The 16750-nt window shown below is 50.7% G+C and overlaps 2 protein-coding genes across 6 annotated transcripts in view; one reads left to right on the forward strand and one right to left on the reverse strand.

Moving 5' to 3' along the window:
* Window positions 1-4894, forward strand: part of Cox7a1 (cytochrome c oxidase subunit 7A1) — a 22668-nt gene extending 17774 nt beyond the window's left edge. For 2 of the 4 annotated variants that reach the window (XM_063274198.1, XM_063274204.1), the window contains 3 exons: window positions 2665-2751; window positions 2855-2939; window positions 3335-3453. In XM_063274198.1, coding sequence (XP_063130268.1) covers window positions 2665-2751; window positions 2855-2939; window positions 3335-3428 — 266 coding nt within the window. In that variant the 3' untranslated portion in view covers window positions 3429-3453. Of the gene's footprint in view, window positions 1-18; window positions 1854-2664; window positions 2752-2854; window positions 2940-3334; window positions 3454-3689 lie in introns of those variants that run through there. The other 2 variants (XM_063274200.1, NM_001402200.1) reach the window with 2 other exon arrangements.
* Window positions 4647-14896, reverse strand: Capns1 (calpain, small subunit 1). Of its 2 annotated transcripts, none has more exons than XR_005500363.2 (11): window positions 14748-14896; window positions 13619-13848; window positions 12607-12640; window positions 12253-12342; window positions 12064-12121; window positions 11895-11959; window positions 8861-8929; window positions 8670-8748; window positions 8413-8552; window positions 5315-5373; window positions 4647-5182 (listed from the first exon to the last, which is right to left on the reverse strand). XR_005500363.2 is itself a non-coding variant. In NM_017118.1 (11 exons), exons 2-11 carry the CDS (start codon window positions 13831-13833, stop codon window positions 5156-5158), a joined length of 813 nt encoding a protein of 270 aa, NP_058814.1. In that variant the 5' UTR covers window positions 13834-13848; window positions 14748-14785; the 3' UTR covers window positions 4647-5155. The 2 variants fall into 2 exon arrangements, 1 of the variants encoding a protein (NP_058814.1); NM_017118.1 differs by having other exon boundaries at window positions 8436-8552; window positions 14748-14785.
* Window positions 14897-16750: the final 1854 nt, after the last annotated feature.

A 16750-nucleotide genomic window follows, 5' to 3' on the forward strand; every position in this document is an offset into this window, starting at 1 on the left:
CGTGTGTCCTTTCACGAGCTTGCTTTAGTAAAACATCCTCTCGGGCTGGGGATTTAGCTCAGTGGTAGAGCGCTTACCTAGGAAGCGCAAGGCCCTGGGTTCGGTCCCCAGCTCCGAAAAAAAGAACCAAAAAAAAAAAAAAAATCCTCTCTCCTGTGTCTGCTTCAGCGAAATGTTCCTTTGCCTGTTTACCCCAGCAAAACACAACACAACTGACTTTCCAAAGAACCCTTAAGTCTCCACTTCATACGGGTGAAAGTAAACGTAATGCAAAAATATGTGACTCTCAAGTCATAGCTTTCCCATTGCGGACTAGGGCGTGGCTTCAGGGCGGCCTGCTTGCCTAACATAAGTTGAGGTTAGGTTTGATCCTGCGCAAAAAATAGATATGCAGATGTTCCCACTAGAAACAGTGGCTTTTGTTTGATTTTTCTCGAAATTCACACTAGTTTATTTCTTCTTTTTTCTTCTCTTCCTTCCCCCCCCCCTCTCCACCCCCAGGCTTTCCTGTACAGACAAGGTCTCAGGTAGCTTTAGCTAGCCTGGAACTTTCTGTAGTCAAGGCTAGCCTTGAACTCCTGCTCCTGGAACCTCCACTCCTCCCCGCCAAGTGTCTTTCTTTTTGCTGTATTTTATTAATTTTACTATTTGCTATGGCGGGAGGGTCCACCTGTGCCACAGGATGGACCGGCAAGAGGCTTGACCACAGAGCTGGCTCACTGCCTGTGTTTTGATTCAACTGTGCTAACCGAATTATGTCGTGAGCTCACTTTATTGCCTCAATAAACTTCTCGTTATAGAGACAAATTAAAAGCGAAATGACCCACTCACTAGCAGTCAGACCTCGTGGCTTAGGGGGGTCCATCTACAATTAAGCCTGACTCCTAACTCCTAGGGCCCCACCCAAATGGCTGGTTTCACAGAGGAAAAAAAAATGGTGGGTTGTCACCTTCACCTCTGTTCAGGCTCGATCGCAAAGAAAAGATCTAGGAAGCTTAACTTCAGCTAAAAACAAACGAACAAAAAGCAAAACAAGGGGTTGGGGATTTAGCTCAGTGGTAGAGCGCTTGCCTAGCAAGCGCAAGGCCCTGGGTTCGGTCCCCAGCTCTGAAAAAAAGAAAAGAGAAAAAAAAAAAAAAAAGCAAAACAAAACCCCCACACTTTTTCTCTAAGAGAACACCTCTTTCTCCCCTGCTCTTTCCATCTCCCTCCTCCTCCTCCCTCCTTCTTCCTCCTCCCTCCTTCTTCCTCCTCCCTCCTTCCCTCCTTCCCTCCTCTCCTCCACACTGGAACTAACGTGTAGACCAGTGTGCCTCAGAAGCGCTGGAATTAAAGGTCTGAGTCACCACGGCTCGCTTTTTTTTTTTTTTTCCTTAAATCAGTTCTGGCCTGGTAAATATCTTTATCTGTATCGGGGTGCCTCCTCGTTTCCTCGAGAACCCTGGGGAAGAACCTGACTTGGCCCTCAGGAAACAAATATGGAAACTAAGACTCCCAGGTGCAACGATCTCTCATTCTGTAGACAGAACAAGTTTATCTTTGTCCTCACTGGCTCCCAGATACTAACTAGCAGGGTAACCCTAGATAAAAACCAGGGAGTGGCACATCTCCTGAGTCAACGTCGCAGCCAACACACATTCTGCTGGAGTCAACTCAAATGAGGAAATGATGACTGACAAGTTGGAACACTTTCTCTCTGACCCTATTGGACAAATCTTATCTGGCCACGCCCCCATCAGGCATGGGAATCAGTGGGCGTGGTTGGGATTCTCTTAGGGTAACTTGCTGCTCGTCCTTGGGCAAAGAGGGGAGGTGACTCGAGCAGCTGAGGACGCAAAATGAGGGCCTTACGGGTGAGGCCCCCCATGGGCTGTGTCGGGGTGGAGGGGAACCCCACAACCCAGATGCCTACCCTAAACATCCAGGATCCGGAGTCTTGGATCAGGTGTAGCCTTCAGAGTCTGGGATTTCCTCCCTGACAGCCTGAGCTTCCAGACAGCACTATCCTTAAGACGGTCCAGGACCCTGGGTTTAAACCTCCGTTTACCCGAGTCCCTCTTAACATCCCAGAGAGTCCCAATACCAACTCTCATGGAACTTCCAAGCCAGTCTTGACATCCCTGGAACCTGATTTTCTCGTGTTAATCCAGCCCCCTCCCTCAATACCGAAGCACCTATTTCACATTCCCAACACTGGAGTCTCCGAGACCCTCTCACAGCCTGCAAAGCTCCAAGCTGAATCTAGGCCCGGATTCCCCATTTTTGTTTGACACGGGGTCTCACGTAGCCTAGGCTGGCCTCTAACTTATTATGCAGCTGAATATGTCCTTGACCTCCCGATCCTCCTGCCTCCACCTCCCAGCTGTAATAACATATGTGTGACACCTCCCCTCATTTTCTAAATGCTTACCAAGTAACTCAGGCTAACCCTGAACTCCTGCTTTCCTCTTGAATGCTGGGATAATAGGCTTCCTACCAATCTGTTCTTGACAGGAGTCCCTTCCCCGCTCTCACTGGCGACTATCTTGCCTTAAGATATCTTGCCTAGCTGTTTCCCAGAAACATAATTCCCATATCCTGGTGGCAAAGCAGCCCCTTCCTGCCAGATCCCCTCGAGGGCAGTTCTCCAGGTGCTGCTGATCTACCCATCTCCTATCCCTCCAGGTCTCCCAGGCTCTGATCCGGTCTTTTACCTCATCTACCAGGAGCCACTTAGAAAACCGAGTGGCACAGAAGCAGAAGCTCTTCCAGGTAGGCAGGACAAAGTCTCTGGACCCAATGAGGGGTGGGTGTAGCTGGGCAGGTGGAGGTCTGTGCAGCAACCAGCAACCCTGTTCTCATCCCTCAAACTCAGGCAGACAACGACCTCCCGGTGCACTTGAAGGGCGGGGGAATGGACAACATCCTGTACAGACTGACCATGACGCTGACGCTCGGGGGTGAGTGCGGGGCCCACTGGCTTGCTCCCCTTGTAGGAATAGCCAGGGTCTGGGTCGGCTGGTGCTTCAGAAGGGGTGGGTCCTGAGTTGACAAGGCCTGAGGACCCACAGTGCTTAGGAAGGGAGCAATGGGTTACCTATAGCCCTGAGGAAGCTGGGCTAGCAATCGGTAATGCCCACCCCAGCCCAAAACAAGCTCCTGGGATGGTTCAAATCCAAACGGGTGGAGGTGGGGGTTCCCCGTGAGGAATCCGGTTTGGGAGGAAGATGCCAGCTGAATCAGAGCTGTGTGACCCGAGCTGTGGAACTGAGGGAACCTGAGGGGCTTTCAGAGGCCTCGCCAGATGTTGAGAGGGAAGTAGGGTCTCATTTGATATCCAACTCCTCCCTCCTAGGCACTGCCTACTGTTTATACTGCTTGGGCTGGGCCTCCTTCCCCCACAAGAAGTGATTCCAAGAAGCTCAGAGGACTTGGGCAAACATCAATAAATATGCTAACCTCTTGAGAACCCAACCCAACTCCAGCCTGTGTGTGTGTCCTAACCCACCTTCCCACAATCTGGGCTGTCTACTCAGTGGAAAGCAAGTTACCCCTGATCTTGTTCCCGATGCTGGACCAGCACTGTACCTAGGACAGTGTGCTTTGTGGATGCCTGCTGGGCGGCAGGGCGGAGGACCTCAAGTGGTGATGGGAATGGAGCAGCAGCAGCGGTATATTATAAACTGGAATGGAATCCCCTCCCCTTGCAGAGGCCCAAAGGGGAGGAACGGCGAGGGGCCAGTTCCAGGGAAGTCAGGGCTATATTACCGACAGAGCCTGTGGCAAAAAGGAGATGGCTGACCGTGATCTATGAACCTAGGGAGGACAAAGGTTGGTGCCAACTGAAACTCACTGGTGATATGGCTGAGTGCAAGGGCACAGAATCCACCAGCAAATGTGGGTGTGAGCATGTGTGGGTGTGGTGTGTGTATATATCTGTGAGAGTGTAGGGTATGTGTGATGTCTGAGTGTGAGTGTGTATGTCATGTGTGAGTGTGGTAAATGTGTGTGGTATGTTTGTGTGAGTGTGTGAGGTATGTAGCTTAAGTGTTTGTGTGGGGGGGTATGGTGTGTGTATGTGTGAGAATGTATGATACGTGTGTGTTATAAGTATTGGGGGTATGGTGTGTGTGTATGTGTAAGAGGGAGAATGTGTGGTGTAGGTATGTGTGGGGTGGTGTTAGAGCACGTACATGTGTAAAAGCCCTGGGTTCCATCCTCAGCACCAATCAATCAGTCGGAGGACCTAAAAGAACAAAGCTCGGAGAGCTACAAACCTGACCCCAAGAGACAGAGGGTCGCTGAGCTCTCCTAACCGCTTGGGAACCTGCGAGGAGATCACTGGGGACTCAGAGTCCCATTCTCAGCCTGCGTGGGACCCAGGTGAAGCAGCAAAACCAGGCCAAGCCTCAACTTGGAAGCAAAGACGCAGAGCAGAAAGCGCACGGATCCAGCCGCAGTGACTGGCGCCCCAGACCGCCTGTGGGGCTGGAGAGAGGGTGCTGTGCAGAGGACCGGGTTCACCCCAGGACCCCAGTGGTGGCACACACAGAGTGCACATATGTACACGCACATTATACACATACGCATTAAATTAATAACCAAGTCACTCTACAGAGCTCTCCTTCCTGGACTCAGCGCCCCCTCTCCGCACTCAGAGTCTGAAGGAAGCAGCGAATGGAGAGTTTATTTCCTCTTGGGCCCGACAGCTGTGCAGGGGGAAAACAGTGCAGGCATAGGCACTAGGGTGTGTGGCACTGGATGGCCTGGAGTTTATTTGGCTGCCTGGGAGGTAACTGTGTGAGTGTGTAACAAGGTGTGTAGGGACAGGCGTGATCCTCCCAGAACTGAGACAGGGCCCTTGGGACATGGAAGCAATAGGAGTGCTAGGCTTGGCACACAGACAGGATGGAGGTCACAGAGGGTGCGGACTGGGTGTGCTGGGGTGGGGTGACACTTCGGCAGAGCAAGCTAGCTTGTCTCAGAGCCAGGGGAACTCAGGGTGCAGCAAGCTGGGGCACGTTGAGCTCTGGCTGCCGACTGGGAAGCTGGGTACCAGCATAGGGAAAAGGAAGGCCTCTGGGTAGCAGGACATGACCGTAAAAACGTGGCTGCAGACAGGATCAGGTTCAAGGCTCCACAGTGAGCAGTGAGGCGGCAGGTCTGTGACTTCCACTCAGGAATACATAGTCAGCTGCAACCACTAAAGGAGGGAGGCACAGGTGAGCAAAGGACCCTGGAGAACCAGACACCTCACCCAGGGCCTGCTGGGCAAACCGGATGGTAGGGGATAGACCTCACCGCTGAGCGCCACCCCCAAGAGAAGCCGTCTCACCTCCTGGATGTTCACTTGGATCTGTCCAGTGCCATTTTTGTCAAGAGATCTGAAAGCACCTGGAGGAGAAAAGAAGGTTGGAAACTTCTAGAACGCTAATATAATCTCTCTCACACACACACACCCTTTGTTGTTGTTTTATTCCACTCTGTTTTTAGGCAGGGTCTCACTAAGTACCCTTTGGTTGGCCTCAGACTCACAGAGAGCTCCCTGCTTCTGCCTCTAGAGTGCTGGGATCAAAGGCACGGGCCACCCTGACTGGCTATAGGATAACGATGTTGTCGATGATGACAGTGCTCTACAGAACGTTGAAAGCACGTGGTGGGGGTTGGGGATTTAGCTCAGTGGTAGAGCACTTGCCTAGCAAGCGAAAGGCCCTGGGTTCGGTCCCCAGCTCAGAAAAAAAAAAAGTAAAAAAAAAAAAAAAAAGTTAAAAAAAAAAAAGCACGTGGTGGTGATACACGCTTGAAATCCTAGCACTAGGTGGGTTATGGTAGGACGTTCTTGAGTTCAATATTACTCTTAGCTACATGTGGGAGTTAATGGTTAGTCAGGCTACATGAGACTCTGGTGGTGGTGGTGGTGGTGGTGGTGGCGGCGGCGGTGGTGGTAGTAGTAATAGTAGTAGGAATAGTAGTAATAGAAAAGAAGAAGGGGGGTTGGGGATTTAGCTCAGTGGTAGAGCGCTTGCCTAGCAAGCGAAAGGCCCTGGGTTCGGTCCCTATCTCCAAAAAAAAAGAAAGAAAAAAAAAAAAAAAAAAAAGAAGAGGAAGAAAGTTAAATCACTTAAATGTCAGAATTCGGGTATTAAAACACAATGATAAAGTATTTACTCTTTAAGCTTGAGGCAGGGGATTTAATCCCTGGCGCCTCAATAAGTAAACAGACAGAGTGACATGTCCTGTCTTGTTGCAGGTCACTCGACAAGACAGGACAGAAAACTGACTGGAGGCCAGGCGCATCCTTCCTGACACCCGTGCTACACCCTCTCCAGCTGTAACCAACACCGGCCCTGAAGGAGGTGACCTGCCAATCTTGGCCTTAGATTTAGGCCACTCCTGCCCTGGAACTTGAATCCATGCCTTCCGCCCACAGCCAAACCAAGCCAGAGTTGCCCACACTACTATGTCTGTTCCTTCCCATACCAAGGCTGAGTCTCCACTTTCAGGTGGCCAAATACAGTGTCCTTGGTGCCACTGGTGCCCCGGCTACCACAGCTGAGAGGACATTTCTCCTTACATTCCTTATCTTTCTGCCTCATCGCCTGGGTGCCGGATTATGGGTGTGGGTATTCAGGTTAATGAGCGCCTGCTCTCAAACCCAGGGCTTCATGTATGGGAGGCAAGCCCTCTCCCAACTAAGCTGGATTCTAGCCCTTTTCACTAAGTAACTAATGAACTAACCTTGCTTTGAGATGGGTCTAACAAAACCCAGGCTTGACTGAAACTTGCCAGGTAGTCAAGGATGACCTTGAAGTCCTGATCATCCTGTGTCCACACACCATCACATCCAACTTCTGTTTTCACTCTTCCCCCCCCCCACCCCTCAAAAGTTTGAGTCCGCTGTCGGCTGTCTTCAGACACCAGAAGAGGGCATCGGATCCCATTACAGATGGCTGTGAGCCACCATGTAACCTTGCTGGGAATTGAACTCAGGACCTCTGGAAGAGCAGACAGTGCTCTTAACCACTGAGCCATCTCTCCAGCCCCTGTTTTCACTCTTAATGCATCATCTTCCCTCAGCTGCCAGATGAAAGGAGCTTTGTAAGCCACGGCTGACTCCGCCCCTCCCTTGCCGTGGCTCCACAATGCCACGATTGTCGGAGCACCCCTGACCTTGGTATCCACAGCTGCACAGCACACATCACTCCTGCTTCTTCTCATTGCTCAGTTAAGTTCTCAGGCAAACACAGAGTCAAAAATTCTGACTCTCCATCTTCCTGGCTGAGTAGTGGCGAGGAGCAAGTGCTTTGCTTTCCCGAGTGTTGGGTTCCACCATGACAGGACAATAGTTGCCATTTTGGAGGTAGTCTTAGGGCTCTTATGTCAATCCTAATAAAAGCTCTCACCTCAGAGTCAAAAGTTTAAGGCTACCCTCAGCTTCAAATCAAGTCTCAAGGCAGCCTGAACTACGTGAAAACCAGTCTCAAAAACAAAAACAAAAACAAAAAAACAGGGGGCTGGAGAGATGGCTCAGTGGTTAAGAGCACTGACTGCTCTTCCTGAGGTCCTGAGTTCAAATCCCAGCAACCACATGGTGGCTCACAACCATCTGTAATGGGATCCGATGCCCTCTTCTGGTGTCTGAAGACAGCTGACAGTGTACTCACATACTTGAAATAAATAAATAAATTAAACAAAACAAAACAAAACAGGTAAGACGGGGCTGGAGAAATGGCTCAGCGGTTAAGAGCGCCTACTGCTCTTGCAGGGGTCCTGAGTTCAATTCCCAGTTTCCACATGGTGGCTCACAACCATCTGTAGCTCCAGTTCCAGGGGTTCTGACACTCGTTGGCATCAGGCAAGCATCTGTTGCACGGGCATCCATGCCACACAGGCAAAACTTCATATACATAAAATATATATCATAAATAAATAGGAAGCTAGCCTAGGCATAATAGCATATGCCTTTAGCATAAGAGAGAGAGAGAATAATTACTCCTGCAAGTTATCCTCTGAGCTCCACAACTTTCATTAATAAATAAATAAACCTAAAAACGGCAACAGAAGCGCTACCTCTTTCCTCTCTTCCTCGATCTCTCTCTGTTCATTCCTCCTCCACCGTGTCCCAGTTCACACGTGCCTTCCTCCAAGCAGTCCTCCCTCAATCCCTGGGCTACTTCAGATCCCTGCTTGGTCTACACCTCCTCCTGGGCTTCCCTTCAAAGCCTAGGTGGCTCTTACTACCCTATCGGAGGTTAAGAGCACCTACTGCCCTAGCTGAGGATCCTGGGTTCAATTCCCAGTATCCACATGACTGTACAAGTGTTTGAGCCATTCAAGTCCGTTGTTACTGCCTGGGGAGTCCAGCATTGCTCATGTTAAGCTCTGACTTAGAGGAGCCTTCGCCAATGAAGGTTAACAAATCCCCACCCTCACCGAAGATTGACTGTGTCACTCACGGAACATGGCATCCAGCCTGACCAAGCAGCTGATGAAGTTATCGAAATCCATGTTCCCGGTCTCGTCCGAGTAGCGGCGGATGATCATGCTGTAGATATGCTGATTCAGGTGGAATCCTGAAAAACACAAACCGGTTCAGTCTCGGCACCCGCACACAGGCCTTCTCGATCCCCAATAACATGGTGTGAATTTGCTTGCCCCACCCCCTGCCCATCATCGCCCGGCCAGCCCACCTGCTGCCTCAAAGGCCCCTGGGAGTTCATTGCTACCAATGGTCCCTGATCGGTCAGTATCAAAGCGTTTGTATATACCCTAAGGACAGAAAAAACAACAGTCAGACCAAACATCACGGAGCATGGGGTCCCTGTGGTTTGGAAGGGGCCTGGGTGTCCAGATCCTGGGGGTTTCAGAGGCTGCCACTTACCTGCCACTTTTTAATGTTGTTCCAGAGGTACTTGAACTCCTCAAAGCCCAGCTTGCCTGTGGTGTCACTCTAGCAAGAGGTTGTTAAGAACAATGTGACAAAATGCAGTGTGTGTATGTGTTAATGCCATAATGCTAACCTTTCTTTCTTTTTTTCTTTCTTTCTTTTTTTTTTAATTTCAAGACAAGGTTTCTCTACACAGCTCTGGCTGTCCTGGAACTTGCTCTGTAGACCAAGCTGGCCTCCAACTCAGAGATCTGCCTGCCTCTGCCTCCTGAGTGCTGGGTTTAACCCTAATGCTAACCTTGGAAGGTTGACTATCACAACTCTCCAGTTAGGAGCATTTTCTGTTCTTGCTAAGGGACTCGGGTTTGGTTTCCACAACCCAAATCATGCAGCCACAACCACCTGGAATTCCATCTCCAGGGGAACCAATGTCCTTGGGCCCCTGAGAGCACGTGCATGCACACACACACACACACACACACACACACACACACACACACGCCCGCGGAAAAAAGTAAAACAAGCCAAGCCAGGCATGGCAGCACAAGCCTACAACTCTAGCACCTGAGAGGACGATCAGGGGTTTGGCTACACCCCGACTCCAAGACCAGCCTCGGCCTCCCGAGACCCACCTCAGAGGATCCAAATTTACAGTACCACGAAATAAAAGAAACTGGATGAGGTAGGATGCACTCTGACCTAGCACTCAGGAAGCGGAGAGGCAGGAGGCTAGACCCAGTTCAAGGTCAGTCTGGGGTATATAGCAAGAGCCTCTCTACATGTAGGTAAAGCAACAAGCTTGAGGTACAGTCCCTGCCTACCACATATGAGTCCTGGTTTAATACCAAGTCTCATACACATTCACACACACACACACACACACACACACACACACACACACACACACACATATACACACACGATAACTAAACCCAGACTGGGTACATGACAATAAACCCAGGGATCTGGCCTAACAGCTCCCATTCAACACTAGAGCATGTCACCAGAGATATGCTTTTAATTATTTGGGGTTTTTCATTTGTTTAACACAAAGTTTGGGCTGGATATGTTGTCACACACCTTTCATCCCAACACCCAGTAGGCAAAGGCAAGCAGATACCTGTGAGTTTGAAACCAGCTTGGCCCACACAGTGAATTCCAGGCCAGCTAGAGTTACACAGTAAGACCCCCCCTTTCTTGGATAGGGTCTTATGTGGTAATCCCAGCACTGAGGAGACAGAGGAAGAAGCATTGGGAGTTTCATGGTAACTTGAGTATACAGAGTATACAGAAAGATCTTACCCCAAAAGACAAAACAAGGTTGGGCTGGGTCTGGTGGTGCAGGCCTTCAGCCCATAGCAGGTAAAAGCAGGCAGAACTCTTGTGCTTTGAAAGACAGCTTGGGGGCTAGAGAGCTGGCCCAGTGGTTAATTGTACTTGCTGGTCTTCCAGAGGACCTGGGTTCAAATCCCAGCACCTAGATGGCAGCTTACAACTGTCTATAACTCCAAGATCTGACACCCTCACACAGACATACATACAGGCAAAGCACCAATACACACAAAATAAAAATAAATTAAAAATAAAAGAAGTTTTAGCTGGGCAGTGGTGGCACTCATCTTTGATCCCACAGAGCCTTGGGGTGGGGGTGGGGCGTAGGAGCTAAGGAGATAGTGAGTAAAGTGTGCTAGATGTATGTGTACACACTCAGGATTCAATACTGCCTGGCCCATGTGCAAATGTTTATGTGAGTTTCTGTACACATTCCTCCATATCCTATACATGTAGTTATGTTCTTGGGATGTATATATGTGAACATATGTACCATGCATGTAGTTATGCCCCTTGAGATAGATATAGATATGGATATGGATATAGATATATAGACTGGAGAGATTAACAGAATAGGTTGCTCTTGAAGAAAGGACCTGGGTTCGATTCCTAGCACCCACATGGCAGCTCATAACTGTCTGTAACACACTTTTTTTTTCGGGGCTGGGGACCGACCCAGGGCCTTGCGCTTGCTAGGCAAGTGCTCTACTACTGAGCTAAATCCCCAACCCCCCTGTAACACACTCTTGAGAGGTTTGATACCCTCTTTTGTCCTCTTCCAACACCAGACATGTATCAGGTGCACATAATTACATTCAGACAAAACACCCAGACACATAAAATAAGTACACCTAAAACTGATAATCTCATGATGGTGGCACACTCCTTTAATTCTGTAACTTGGGAGGCAAAGGTGGGCAGATCTCGGAGTTCGAGGCCAGCCAGGTCTACAGAGTGAATTCCAGGCCGGCCAAGGCAGAGAAACCCGGTCTCAAAAACCAATCAATCAATCAATATCATTTAAAAGTAAATAGAGAAATAAAAGCAGCTTAGATTCTCAAATCGAAACTCCCAAGTCCAAATTCCTAACCTGCCATGTATTCTCCAAATGATTGGTTCTGTTATCTAAGTCTCGAGTAGCCCCAAGATTAGCTTCCAAGATCAGATATTCAAGTCCAGTGAGTTCTGGGTGGGTTGGCCAGAGACAAAACCACTGTGTCTCTCTGAAACTTGTCACCCAATCACCAGCAAGGTGTGCAGAACTGAAGACTTGGCTGCCCTCTGATGAATGGATATTTGATTGTCCCATCCCTTGCTGTTCCAGCTATTCTGCGGGCCCCCAGTCTGTGTGTGTGTGTCCAGGGCCAGAGGGCCACCACTAAGGAGAAACTGCCTTGGATTGAGTTCCCAAATTAAAATCAATGCACCAGGGTGCAATTTTAATTAAAAAAAAAAAAAAAAAAAAAAAAAAAACCACTGTGTCTCTCTGACCCTGTTTCCTTTCCTATTACATTGTCCTTATCTAACAAGGTATCTGTAAAGGTTGGGTCTCCTAATCCAGGTAAAGTTCTGGTGGTGTCATGTAGGTAGGCCTGTGTCCTCAGGTATGAAGGCTTCACCTCGTCTGTCCTCAACATACTCCCAGAAAACACCCTCTTCACCCAAGACATCCTCCAGACTGGCCCCAAAAGGATACATCCATAACAGCCACCATGCTCCGACAAGTGTCAATGCCGAACCCATCAGTTTTCAGATCTGGGTCTGAGGGGGGTTAGATGGGTGGACAGGTTGAAGGTCAGAGGTCAAAGATCATCCCAGCCCATACGCCTCTACACCTTCATCACTCCCTGACCCTGGTCACTTACGTCGGGTCACGACCTTGTTGAGGATATTCATGAGTTCTGTAGCGCTGACCTCCATGTCCTGATGGCAGAAGTTAAGTATGGTTCAAGGGAGATGGAAAGAGGTCTGGATACCATAAAACAAAACGGGGTGGGAACTTCCGGTTTTTCACAGTCAGGTAACACCGTGGAGCAGCCACGCAGTATACTTACGTCTCCAGCCAGCTGGACAAAAAGTTTCCTGAACTGACGTTCCTCTTCACTCTCGTTGGCCTCAATATTAGAGTAATGGCTACGTGGGGGCTGCAGAGAGAAGCGATTTCAGAACAGACGTGGAGAAACACGTCTCTCTCCTCATACCCAAGATCCCAGGGAAAAGTCAGGGAGGGGTGGGCAGTTTGAGGTGAGTGTAGCAAGTAGCGTGGCTGAGACAATAGGGGCCCTCAAAAAGGACATTCTTGCCGGCAGGGGAATTTTCCAAGGAAGGAAGGGGAGCCTTATACATAGGAATGGGTAAGATAATGCGGGCAACAGGCCTAGGGAGGAAGGGTCTCTAGGGCCGCTTACCGGGGGCTCCGGGTTGTACTGCGCAGCAGCCTCGCTGAGGGGAGACAAGGGTGAGTTAGCGCATGGGGGCAGAGCCTCCAACGGGCGGCAGAACGGTCAGTCAACCCCTCAAACTCCAGCCCTCCTCTTCCTTAAGGGGTCCCTCCTCCTCTCGTCTATCTCGTCGTTCTCACCTGGCCCAATCAACAGCTTTCTGCGGCTCCTCCTTTTCCTCCATCAGGCCAACCCCTCCCACCTCCCAAGGGCCCACCCCACGGAAGAATCCTTACCTTGCCCCAGGAACACCCACCAATCACAATGTCAGAAGCATCTTAGCCCCAATCAAAATCCCGAAAACCCACCAAACTTAACAGGGCCCGCCCCTTGAAGAACTCGCTTCTTAAGGGGTCGGTCTGCACCAGTTTCCCCTATGCCTCTATCTTCCTCAGGTCAGGTCTTTGTCCAGAGCCTGACTCCATCGCTCCTTTTGCAGATTATCTAGCTTCCCAACCTCTCCCCCATCAACACCTACTCCTCCCAGGAATCACTGCTTGGATCGCCAAAGATAATCAGGTGTCAGTCACCTGCTCTTACCCCAGCTAGGATTTTTATCCACCAACCCAATCAGCTCCCGACCCCACACAACCTTCTCTGGACCATTTCTTCTTTCGGGGGTTCTGATCTCTCCTATAACAGCAAGCTCCACTTAGGTCAAATCTTAAATCATGGAGCAACTTCAGATCCACTGGCTCCGCCCCCAGTGAAGACTGGATACAGTCTTATAGGATCATACCTTCCCCAAACACAGAAGAGTACCTCCTCCCCACCCCCAAGAAACTGCATCCTATTTATTGACCCACAGAAGCAAGTTTACTAACCCAGTTTTTAAAAAGTGACACCAGTCTCGTTGGGATCCCCTTAGGGCCACTTTTCCAGTTTGGACCAGCCCAACCTAATTAGGATTCCCATGTCGGACCTCTAAGTGAGCTTCTTTATAATTTGGCCCACCCTGCCCCTTTAGGCCCCGCCTTACCTGATGGCGCTAATGACTCCGCCCAGGATACGCATGGCTGTTCCACCGCCTCCGCCACCTCCTCCCAGTCCCATGCCGCCACCGCCGCCTCCACCGCCGCCGCCTCCAGCAGCTCCGCTGATCAGGCCTCCGAGCACATTGCCCAGGCCCCCGCCCAGACCCCCGCCTCCCCCACCGCCACCGCCGCCCTTCAAGAACGAATTCACCAAGAACATGTTTGCAGCAGAGTCCTGTAAAGAAAAGGGGGTGGGTCAGGTAGTCGTCTTGCCAAGAACCCAGCCCTTCCCGCAAAAAGAAAAAAAAAGAAAGCATTTCCGGCAATTAGATTGGGGACAGAACAGAGGCCTCGGGATGGGGGCAGAATCTGGACAGGTGACAGGAAGGTGCGAAACCTCCTAGGGTCTAGCAGGTACCCTGGCCCAGGCTTGACTGCAAACGTGGTCAATGAGGACAGGGGTAGAGCTGGACGAGCGTGGTGGCGCTCAACTGTAATCCCAGAAATTGGGAGGCTGAGGCTGGAGGATCAGTTCAAGGCCAACCTCGGCTACAGCGCCAGCCTGGATTACCCCTGTCTTGAGGCAGCGGGGAAACAGGGGATTCCCCATGTAAGGACCCCCACTCCCCAGTTGGGTAAGGTATACCGGACGTGTCTCAGATCCAGGCCTTCCAGAATTGAGCTCAGGGTAGGGGTGACCCAGGGCTGAGTCCAGGAAGTCCCTAATGTGGATTAGGACATTCAGGTAGTTTCGACAGAGGAACTACACTGTCATTAGGGATCTGTGGGACTCCGGCCTAAAATTATGGCTGTGCGCCCGGAGGATCCCGGATAACGGAGTTCTACACACCGCAAATTGGAACCAGGATCTCGGATCGTGGTTCTAGACGCCCCAGATAATTTATGGGTGCCTCTCTGATCTTTGGGGTTATATTTTTGATCCTGAGTTCCGGGATGGCAAGGAGTGCTCTGGAGGGAATGACCAGCGTCTGACAGGCCTGGTTGTTCGGATCTGAGAACACGGGTCCTAAGACCCCCAAGGCCACGACTTTAGGGTCTCGCCAGATCTGAGGACAGCGGATCCCGGGCAGCGGGGTGCAGGGGTGCTGGACTGAAGCGCCCCGTCTCACTTACGGATCCGGCGGTCCGCGGTCTTGCTCGCCCGCCGCTGGGCCTCCCGCTGTGTCCGGCTCTGGAGGGCGGGGCCGGTGACTCAGGCAGCTCCGGGTTAAAGCCGGCTCGCCACCCAGCCGCGGTCCGCGCGGTCCTAGAGCCGCCATTGCAGACTGCGCCTGCGCAGGAGGCCCCGCCCTACGTAGCGGGCTATGATTGTGTCTCTACCTAGCTCAGCCCTCCCCGTACACACACTGCTGGTAATTCAACGCTCTCCAGATTTAATAGCTATGAGTACGAGTAGACCATTCTAACGCCCAGGCACTGGAGCCTCCAGGAACTAGATCCAGGCTACCTGGTCACCTTTGCAGTATATAGTTGCAAAAAAGGACTTCAGTTATTGTCATTCATTCATTCATCGTGCACTTTGAGATAGAGTTTTGTTCAACACCCTAAGCTGATCTAAAGCCCTGGCTCACCTCAAACTCGAAGCAATCCTCCTGCTTCTGCTTCTCCAATGCTAGGACTCTAAATCTTTAGTTTACCTTCAGTTTGTGCCTCCCACCCAGGTCGCCTTTTGGCTTCTAGTCTGGCTGTCTGGCCGCTCCGTTGGGACTATGTAAACCTTGGTTTGAGCCTGTATTGCTCATCCCTAAAACAGTGACCTGGTGTCTCTGAGTAATGATTTCCTCATCTGTAAGGAGGGAACACAGCCAGGCGTGATGACGCACACCTGTAACACCAGCCCTTGGAGGTGGGGGCGGCTACATGAGACCCTCGAGGACGTTAGACACAGGTTCCCCTGGATGAGCCCCAGAATTAAGTGATAAATACAGGGAAAATGGCAGCTCTCCTGTTAGTCCCCAGGTCACCATATTGTTCCCTCAGCTAGGAGCTCACCCCGATCCCTCAGCTCATTTACTCTTGCCCATCCTTAAGCAATATCGACAAGTAACTGCCAGTTCCTCCGTGCTCTGCGCTCACCAGGTTGTGTGCCCTCGCGGCAGGACTGTGGGACAGACGCTGTTATTGTCCCCATTCTATATATAGGTAAACTGAGGTTAAACAACCAGTCTGCCTTACCTGTTCAAAGAATCTCCAATAATTTAATGTGATCATCAGTCAAATAAGATCTCAACGGACAAAATTGCAATGGCACTAACACCACCTAAGGGCTTGCTGGGAGCAAGCCAGGTTAATTGTTGCTCAGGCCTGTGTGTGTGGGAAGCAAGACTTAACCTTAGCGAAACTGGAAGCTCTGAAAGGCGGGATCACAGAGGGTGGTGACCCAGATCTAAGCCAGAGCGGATAAATGATTTGGTGATGACTAATGTGGATTCCCTCTCTGCCACACCCCTCTGCCACACCCCTCTGCCACACCCCTCTGCCACACTAAGCAGTCTGACCTCAGGCTCAACTCACTGGCACAAGCCCTGCCCTCTGCCTACAAATACTCCTGTGTTTGGATTTGACTGTCTGTGTCCTCCGCTTTGGATGGGAGCTCAGGCGTCTCTCACTTGGGAAGTCCTCTTTGTCCTCACCTTCACCCAGGACTCGGTGAGGCTACCAGCTTGGTGCCCTCAGAACATCAGTAAACGGGATGATACTTGCCCAGGGCCCAGAAGACTAAGGCAGGTGAGCTACACCACAGGGCCCTATCTCAAAACAATTTAAAAATGCTTCAGGGAGCCTATCGCAGACTGCCTTTGATACCAGTAGTCTGGGGGCTGAGGCAGGCTGAACTCTTGAGTCTGAGGCCAGCCTGGTCTACACAGTGAGTTCCAGAGAACAGATGGGGCTACATAGTGAGACCTTGACTCAAACAAAGAAAGATTCACGGGTGCTTTGCTAGGGGATGACTCAGGAATTAAGAGTATGGATTGCTCTTCCAGAGGACCTGGATTCAATTCTGAGCACCCATAGGCAGCTCATAGCTGAAGTCCACTTCTAGGAGATCTAGCACCCTCTTCTGGCTCTAAAGGCACCAACACAAATGTGGTACAAAGACATGCATGCAAGCAAAG

The sequence above is a fragment of the Rattus norvegicus genome, chromosome 1 (assembly GCF_036323735.1).
Source record: "Rattus norvegicus strain BN/NHsdMcwi chromosome 1, GRCr8, whole genome shotgun sequence".
Classification (NCBI taxonomy): Eukaryota; Metazoa; Chordata; class Mammalia; order Rodentia; family Muridae; genus Rattus; species Rattus norvegicus.